At 36.1% G+C, this 9,713-nt stretch overlaps 1 protein-coding gene across 9 annotated transcripts in view; it reads right to left on the bottom strand.

Annotated features, from left to right (window-relative positions):
- Positions 1-523: 523 nt before the first annotated feature.
- FOXP2 (forkhead box P2) overlaps positions 524-9,713 on the bottom strand; it is a 285,057-nt gene continuing 275,867 nt past the window's right edge. For all 9 annotated transcript variants that reach the window (XM_082257104.1, XM_082257105.1, XM_082257107.1 and 6 more), the window contains one exon: positions 524-4,908. In XM_082257104.1, coding sequence (XP_082113230.1) covers positions 4,764-4,908 — 145 coding nt within the window. In that variant the 3' untranslated portion in view covers positions 524-4,763. The remainder of the gene's footprint in view (positions 4,909-9,713) is intronic.

Genomic DNA, 9,713 nt, shown 5'->3' on the forward strand with positions numbered 1-9,713 from the left:
CCCCTTCCTCCCTGACTTCTTCCCTATCCCTCCCCCTATTAATTTTCTGTCTGTACCATCCTACATCTCTTAAACTTTTCTCCTCTACCATATCATCTTTTTTTCTTTCTAAATACTGAATTTCATTTAAAAGGTGAAAATGTGCAACTTAGGGGAAAAGATAACTGTAGTTGTGTCATACTGAGCCTAATCTGTAGTGATACTTTCTGTGCAAAATGTGTTATGGGCTTGTATGGTTTTTTGCATGTATAGAAGTTGGGCTGTCTTTTTTCTTGAACATAGAATTTGTTTAAAAAAAATAGTAATTGACTCCTGTTCTTGTGCTGTGCAAGAGGTCTGATGTGTTTCTCGTGCTCCAATATGCTTTTCAGCCTTTACTAACCATATAGAAGGAGTACTCAAAAGTATGTTTTAAAGCATTGTCAGCACTTTGTTAAATTGTCCAGCATCACCATTGATAATTAGCATTTGGTACTGTTATTGTAAGAAATCCAGATCTGATGGTAATAATTGGGTCAGAAGATTCAGATATTTAATTTTATTCCAGAAATGTAAGCAAATGAATGAAATGGTCTCATATACATGTTTACATCCAACAGTTCAGAAATACTGTTTATACATATAGTAAAAATGTACATCCTTTTACTGTACCAGATCTCATTGATGAAAGTTTTTGAATCATTTGAACAAATATACCAACAATTCAAAAGAGTAAGACATTTTATAATAGCTACATGTACAAGAAACCCAGGATTTTTTGGTAAAAAAATAACATAAAAAAGCAATATCAACTTTCACACTTTAGCGTGTCAAGTTTTTCTTCTCTTTTCCTTTTTTAAGCATGGATACTAACATGAATAAATTTGCAACAGCTTCAAGTGAATATGACCAATATCAACACATTTTAAATATTTTTCTTTCAGTGGTAAAGTAGTTATATTTCTACCTGTGTTTCCAAAGTCTTCACCTATATCCTATGTATTTTAAAATGAGGATTTAAGGGTACAAAGGATTATGAATATTCCTTCAATATTTTGAGTGCCAAAAATGAAAGTATAGAACTAATTTTACTTACATTTTAACAGTCATATGAAATTTGAACCATTATTTCCAGAAGATGATTTTTGCCATGAATACAGAATGTATGCTATAAGCCAACAAATATGTATGCACTGATCACCTCTATACAGTGGAGGAAGCCCTTTTGTTGAATGAGCCAGCAATTAAAAAATTCCATCCATGGAATCAAGGCTAATGAAAATTTAGTTGTGTAATGTTTTAGAGACATTAGTGATTCCAAATAACTTGGTTGCAATATTGGAAATAATAGACACGGTCATAAAAGCTTTCCTCAACTTTGTATAGGTTACAGATGCACTTTAAGGGTCTGCTACATGGCCGGTTTCTTATTTGGTCTACTGCAGGACTGATAATTCCTATGTGGTCAGTCACTAGAGGAGCAGGTTATTGTGGGCTTTGTAATACAACAGAAGGATACACAACACTGTGTAGTCAGTTTGAGTGATCACACATTTCTGCAGGTCATATAGCAAGTCCCATTTGCTGCATGGCATGCAGACCCAAATCTACTCGTTAGAAAGATTATGATAAATTAAAAGAATATAAAGGTGTTTCCGGGTCACCCAGAAATCGCCCATGTAGGAAAAGCCCTAACCCACTGTGTTCTTATGGATAAAACTACATAAACTAAAAATCTGCCTGGTGTTAGAGGTAGACAGTTTTCTTTCAAATCCCAGGTTTGGTCCTTTAATTTTATTCAGCAGTGAAAGCCATGAGTACAGAACAAATAACAGCTGTTACAATTCAACCATGACTTCTAACTTCAGAGAATTCAAGGTATGAACACACAGTACACGGCAATGAAAAAGTATCAAAATTAGTTTACCTCAAAAAAGATAAATAAACAGGTATATACCACCAATACATAAACAGATGTTTGTGCTACAGTTAAAACTGGCTGTATACAAAACATAATGGTTCCCCATCATTAGCGTATGATAGAAGCAAGAATACATGAGCCATTTAAATTGTCAGACAGTATGCTTTATAAGGTATGCACAGAAGTTCAAGCAATAAATACATACATTAGTTCAAAGCCTTACAACAGCTACGCAAAAGCAGAGCAGGAAAGCAAGTTTGCTATTACCTAGCAAGCAATGATATAAGAGAAAAAATTAATGAAATGCATTAAAGCAACATTTTTCTTAGAAAAAAGTCTGGTCATTTATGGGTCCACCAACATTTTTACATAATATGCACAATTATCAAAATACAGACCAAGCATCTCAGAAAACCCCCAAAAACCTAACATCTAATTTCAAAGCAACTGCAGTTTTAGAGGTTTATCTGGTATAATGTGCAAGCAGCTATTTTTTTAATTGTATTTATACAAAACCCATGCAAAACTCTACAAGTATATGCATTCTGTGGCTGAGACTTCCTTTAAAGTTTTGTAACTGAGGTATGCATACTTAAGCATTATCGTTTTTGGCCACTTTCTTGGTGGTGCAAATATCACATTAGTTCTACCAAGGTGGACGCACATATGAAGACCGATTGCCCCTTTTTGGGGGAGATTTTGTTTCTCCGTTCCATATTAGTTAAGGGCTATCTTTCTATCAGTGATGTGACATGTTCATCTAATATTACTTAACTGAGTTTAGGTTGATCATGACCAATAGACAAATAGCAAAATAGTTGCAGGTACTTTGATTTTGTAAGAATTAATGTTATGCCATTTTATTCTAATTTTGTCTTTTGCAGAGGTAGAAGCTTTCAGAAAGCCTTTTGGGTAAGTGGGAAAACCCCTTTGAAAGCTGTTGTGTCCTTCTATTTGGCGTGATAGATGACTGCGTATAATTCTTGCTTCAGCAAAGAATAAATGTTGAGCTTAGTTTGCAAGAACCATTTCCAACAAATGGAGCTGGTACATATGTTAAGCTCTAGCAGCCACCTTTATCAAAACTATTTGTAAAGCAATAACCATAATTCGGTTACGAGGTCCCTTGGTTGGGGTAAAGTTTTATCAAGACTTGGCACAGCACATAAAAAGCAACATGTAAAGTTTCTAGGTTTTCGCAAACACCTACATTATGTTTTTTTTTTTTTTTTTTCAACATAGACAATAATGAATTGGGATTATTTTTGGGTTATGAAAACCAGCATATTCCAACAAGTTGGTCAGTGCAAGTTTTCAGAGGGAAGTGTATTGTTAGTATTAACATCCCGTTTAAGCAGAGGCAGAATCCTATGTAACTTTGGTTTGACTGAAAATAAATACCATGATCTACAATTGCTATATCTTTGTTTTCAGTGTAAAAACTTACCTAGCTCACTTTAAATCAATATGAAATTATTTTTTGGCTTTACTAGACCTTTTATGTTTGGTTCCTACATTTTTATTATAACTTAAGACTGTAAAAATAGTACACAACAGATAAAGACCATACAGTACAAGACATTCTAACAACATGTATTCACCACGAAAATGAAACAAAATAAAAAGTAAAAAAAAAAAAAAAAAGACTTTATGGAAGTAAAATAGAAACCACATTGTTTTCTATATAACAATATGCATTCTGCATTTGTATCAAGTACAGTTACAGGTTTTGGTTGGTTCTCCACATTTTCTTGTTTTCTATTAAAACTTCCACTGGATTGTTCTCACTTTCTCCTTAGGTGAGATCTTCGTCATATTTGGAGTGGCTTTTGGCCTCAGAAAAATTAACTTATTTCATATTTATTTCTTTGTGTAGGGCTAAATAAAAAGATCCCAGAGGTCATCAGAAAACAGCAGGTAGTTCGTGGAACGGTTCCTTTGTACGAATTAAAGTTACAGAAGACTGACCTAAGCAAGTGGCTGCTTCTGTCGTTGAGCTATTGGCCATTGTTAGAGTTGGCTTTGGTATGCAGCTGTAGCCTTTGACTGTATTCTCAGGTAGACAAAGCTTTATCACAAGGAGGTAAATAGTATAGTTGTCAGATAGATGCAGATATGCAAATGTTTCTATGGTGCTTGCACAGACAATGTTAGTTTAGGATTGCACTTTACAACTTAACACTAACAGCACAGACTGGAAGCCTAAAGGTTCTTGGATGTTGCAACAGTCTAATTACTGTGGTTTGTAATAGCTAATTTATGTCATTTACAGCTGGTGGCACCAACATAAAGGTAGAAAATAAAGAAAAGAAAATTGAACACAAAAACAAAACAGAAATGTGCTTGTTGATTTTTTTCAATTCGGCTAGAACAATTATTATTACAAACTTCTGATCCTACTCCTGTGCAAATAAAAAAAAAAAAAAAATAGCAACAAGTTGAACTTGGCCAGGAACAGTTTCTAACATTACATCTACTGTATGTTTCAGATTCACATTGATGAAACTAACACTATTTTTGGCAGTATATGAGGCCATTTTCTTTCTACAGAACAAGTATCCTCATTTTCAGTCATTTCATGAACCCTTTTAGCCATATTTTAAATGGGCAAGCCATTATATAAAGAAAAGTTTTTTTTTTTTTTCAAGAAAATCAGTTTTTGTCTTAAAAAAAGAAGACAGCAAGCAGATTCTTTGTTGCATTAAATCCCAAAGGACTAGTTGAACAAGTTCCTCTAGGACTGTCTCCATAATCCATGCGTAATAAATAGTCACAGTAAAAATCTGTCAAATATTCATGGTTGTGGAGTGGTTTTGAAGGTCAGTGCAATGTCCCTTCATATGAGGTCTCTTAAGTCTGATTTTTATTCCAGATCCTCAGACAAGGGCTCCTCCTCAAGCTCTCTGTCTTCTTCCAAATCTGGACTATGATTAGCTGTTGTGACCAATGACATTGGGCAGTCCTCGTCATCTGCAATCACTGGCTCTTCTTTGACATGTACAGAATGTCTGACAATTTAAAAGAAATAAAGGAACAAATTAATTACATAAAAGAGATTCAAATTAATTTCCAACACAATAGTGCACTAAAGCAGTTATGCTCAACATCATCGGTGCTACTTGGTAAATATGCAGAATGTTGTTCATATTTTTTTATAAGTAGCTAATGGGTTTGTTATATACAGTTATACAGTATACATTAATACTTATTCCACTTATAACAAATGTTAAAACTTAATATAATGTTGCAAACTTTAGAAAAGCTTGCAACTTTCATTAAAACATCAGTGTGATTACTGCCCAAATGGGTGGCAACAGACTGGTGGCCATCTGTTTTCCAAACACCAGTAGACCACAGATTATCAATTGAGTATCACTGCCTAAACGGATGTCAAAGCTATTTTTACTATTTTTCAACAACGCTCCTAAAGAATCCACTAAAAAAACAAGTACAGTATGTTCGAACGATATATTGTATAGGAAAAATGCATCATACAGTATTAAAGCATGCCTTATGTTATCTAAAGGTTAGCAAATCACACGAAAAATGTCATATTTTAGTTTTTATATTTATTCTGGACCCCTGGGGTCCTCTAGTTACAAAGATTACACCTGTGATTTAGAGTCAGACTATACCAGCTCCCCCTTCTATGTCTTAATAGTAGCCCACAATTATGATGGGCATGTGACAAGCCAATAGTGAAATGAATGAAACAGGAAGGGTCAGAGGTATGCTCTCAGTGATGGGAGCTCAAAATAAGCACTCCCAGGCCCATCAAATGGAAGACTCAACTACAGGCATCTGTAGATGCTTTTTAATTTAAAAAAATATGACTGGTGGTTTACTAACTTTAGATGACTTCAAGTTTGAATTAAAAAAACACTTCATCGGTGCTCAAGTGTTACAGTCGTCTTCAGATTGGGGGTATCTTTAATTTTAAACAAGAAGAGCATACCAGTCTAGTACATTACCCTAAACACCATTAACAAAAATGTGTATAGAAAAAAAACTCTCAAAGCTAACCACAAACATACAATGTATGAATGTATTCTACTACACAGCCACTTGCCAACTCCAGGACCTGGACACCCAATATGGTGGATCTTAACGACACTGCATGGCAAATGGAAGAGCTAATGCAATTCAAGGGGTATACCTTGAAACACAAAAGCTCTTTCATTTGCCATACACTGTTGTTTTTCATATAGGGTATTCAGGTACCAGACAAGGGACTGTATTCTAGGATACATTATATGCTTGAGGTCATATGGCCATTGTGAGTATTTCTATACACATTTTTATATTTAAAAAAATGGTATTTTAGGTATTTAGGTAACGTACTAGGCTGGTGCACCCTTGTTGTTGTTGTGTCATTTTGACCTAAAGTTTGTTTTATATATTAAACTGTCATAACAATTAAAATCATTAAGTTCAACAAAAATGCTATCAATAAAGTATATATTCCATAAAGAGCAAAGGTACATATACAGTATCTCACAAAAGTGAAAACTACCCTCACATTTTTGTAAATATTTTATTATACCTTTTATTGTGACAACACTGAAGAAATGACACTTTGCTACAATGTAAAGTGGTGAGTGTACAGCTTGTATAACAGTGTACATTTTCTGTCCCCTCAAAATATCTCAACACACAGCCATTATTGTATAAACCTCTACCAACATAAGCGAGTACACCCCTAAGCGAAAATGTCAAAATTGGATCCAATTAGCCATTTTCCCTCCCCGGTGTCATGTGACTCGTTAGTGTTATAAGGTATCAGGTGTGAAAGGGAAGCAGGTGTGGTAAATTTGGTGTTATCGCTCTCACTCTCTCATACTAGTCACTTATCTCTGAGATCTCAGAGGATCTAAAAAAAAGAATTGTTGCTCTATATAAAGATGGTCTAGGCTATAAGAAGACTGCCAAGACCCTGAAACTAAGCTGCAGCACAATGGCCATGCGATGGTTTAACAGGACAGGTTCCACTCAGAAAAGGGCTCGCCATAGTCAACCAAAGAAGTTGAGTGCATGCACTCAGGGTCATATCCAGAGGTTGTCTTTGAGAAATAGACGTCTGAGTGCTGCCAGCATTGCTGCAGAGATTGAAGGGGTCAGGGGTAAGCCTGTCAGTGCTCAAAACATGTGCCGCACACTGCATCAAATTGGTCTGCATGGCTGTCGTTCCAAAAGGAAGCCTCTTCTAAAGATGATGCACAAGAAAGCCTGCAAACAGTTTGCAGAAGACAAGCAGACCAAGGACACGGATTACTGGAACCATGTCCTGTAGTCTGATGAGATCAAGATAAACTTATTTGTTTCAGATGGTTTCAAGCATGTGTGGTGGCAACCAGGTGAGGAGTACAAAGACAAGTGTGTCTTGCCTACAGTCAAGCATGGTGGTAGGAATGTCATGGTCTGGGGCTGCATGAGTGTTGCTGGCACTGGGGAGCTACAGTTCATTGAGGGAACCATGAATGCCAACAGGTACTGTGACATACTGTAGCAGATCATGAACCCCTCCAGTTGGAGACTGGGCCACAGGGCAGTATTCCAAACACACCTCCAAGATGACCACTGCCTTGATTAGGAAGCTGAGATTAAAGATGATGGACTGGCCAAGCATGTCTCTTGACCCAAACCTTATTGAGCATCTGTGGGGCATCCTCAAACGGAAGGTGGAGGAGCGCAAGGTCTCTAAAATCCACCAGCTCTGTGATGTCGTCATGAAGGAGTAGAAGAGGACTCTAGTGGCAACCTGTGAAGCTCTGGTGAGCTCCATGCCCAAGAGGGTTAAGGCAGTGCTGGAAAATAATAGTGGCCACACAAAATATTGGGCCCAATTTGGACTTTTTGACTTAGGGGTGTACCCACTTTTGTTGCCAGCAGTTTAGACATTAATGGCTGTGTGTTGAGTTATTTTGAGGGGACAGCAAATTTACACTGTTATACAAGCTGCACACTCACTACTTTACATTGTAGCAAAGTGTCATTTCTTCAGTGTTTTCACATGAAAAGATATAATAAAATATTTACATAAATGTGAGGGGTGTACTCACTTTTGTGAGATACTGTAGATGTTAGATGTTTGGGGTCCAATCCTGCCAAATATGGACCATAAATACCATAAAAAGTCATAAAAAAAATAAAAAAAATCAGTGAAATATTTATTTTTGTGGTTTTGAAAGTGATAGACATATTCCTCCATACGTGATCTCTTAAATCTGATCTTTATTCCATGAATTTAAAGAAGGGTCATTACTGAATGTGCTTCAATAAACCCTTGGCACAGATTGCAAATACCAAACATATCATGGGCTAATTTGCTAAAGGCAAATAGAATTTTCACTTTGCAAGGGGGGCTGCATTTTTCAAGAAGTTTTGCCTCAGAGCATAGTGAATAAGGAGAAGCTCTAATTTCCCTCACATAATCATGTACAATCAAAATGTTGCTTTTGTTTTCCTTGCATGTAATTGGGCATTCTTTGCAAAGTGAAATTGCTCCACATTTACAAAGTTGTGGGACAAATTTCATTGCAAAGTGCAACTTCCCAAACAAAGTTAATAGCCTATTTGCCTTTCATAATGCAATCCTCATACATCTACAGTGATATACTGCATTTAGTTACTGTAGGATTGAGTAAATTCAAGGAGAGAGATAGTCATTATACTAAAATGTACAGTTGGTGTTTTTGTACCTTACTTGCACATGTTCTTAGTGAAGCATTTGTCATTTATATCATGCCCGTTAGACCCTAGATTGGACTGGTTGGTTCTTAAGCTAAATATGGATTTGCATGTGTCTAAATTTAAATGTTCAAATTAAATAGGAATGTTGGAGTAAGGGACCTGGAAGACTTTTCAGAGGATGCTTGCAGTTTTGCCAGCTAAACAGTTGTTCTGCAGTATGTAAGTAAATTAAGCTTTGAAAGTTTATGCTAACAATTCCTACAGGTGTCACAACTTTTATTGATTACTTATAATATGTTCTATGTCTGTATAAGGCAGTCTTGAAACAGACTATCTTACTATAACCTCTTAAGCAATTTTTGGATAGTCTTGTACTGCAGGAAGTAGTATTTTGCTTTCAAAATGGCGAGAAAAAGGCAATTACCAAATTAAGACAGACAGACAGACCAATATAACCCTTAAAGTGATTGTAAATGATCACCTTGTAAAACAACCCATTCATTTTAAAATAGAACGTAAGGCAAAGCATTTTTTTGCATAGATATAAAAAAAAACATTATAAATACATTTTTCCCTTTTTTATAAGTGATCACATTCCCTCTCAGCTGCATAAAAGCTAGGGGGAGGAGAAGTAGAAATACACTGATCTTCCCAGAGAATGGCTATGCAGGGAGGGCATGTCAAGACAAGTCTGATCATTGGGGGAGAGTACACGGAGTTCCTAGCATAGCTAGAGAACTGACCAGGGTGTGCTTTCCTGCTTAGTGTGGTCAGTTTTTAAAAGGAAAGCAGAGGGACTGGCAGGAACACCAGGGATTTCATAAAAAGGAAGCAATACAAAGAGAACAAGCACATATCAGGAATATGAAATGTTTGGGTAACAAACATTTTAAAAGTGTAATCCTTTCCTTTAGAGAAAGCCAAGGTGTCAGTAAGTACAGTTTTCTACACCATTGAAAGGCACTTGGAAACTGGAGGAAACTCTGACAGAAGGAGATCTGGCAAACCAAAAGCCACAACAGAATAAGAAGACACGTTTCTGAGAGTCAACAGCTTGCATGACAGGCAGCTCACAGAAAATAGCTTCACATACAGCTTAACACTGATCTAAGCAAGTCTTTTC

This window comes from Pelophylax lessonae (assembly GCF_965119305.1).
Source record: "Pelophylax lessonae genome assembly, chromosome: 4".
Classification (NCBI taxonomy): Eukaryota; Metazoa; Chordata; class Amphibia; order Anura; family Ranidae; genus Pelophylax; species Pelophylax lessonae.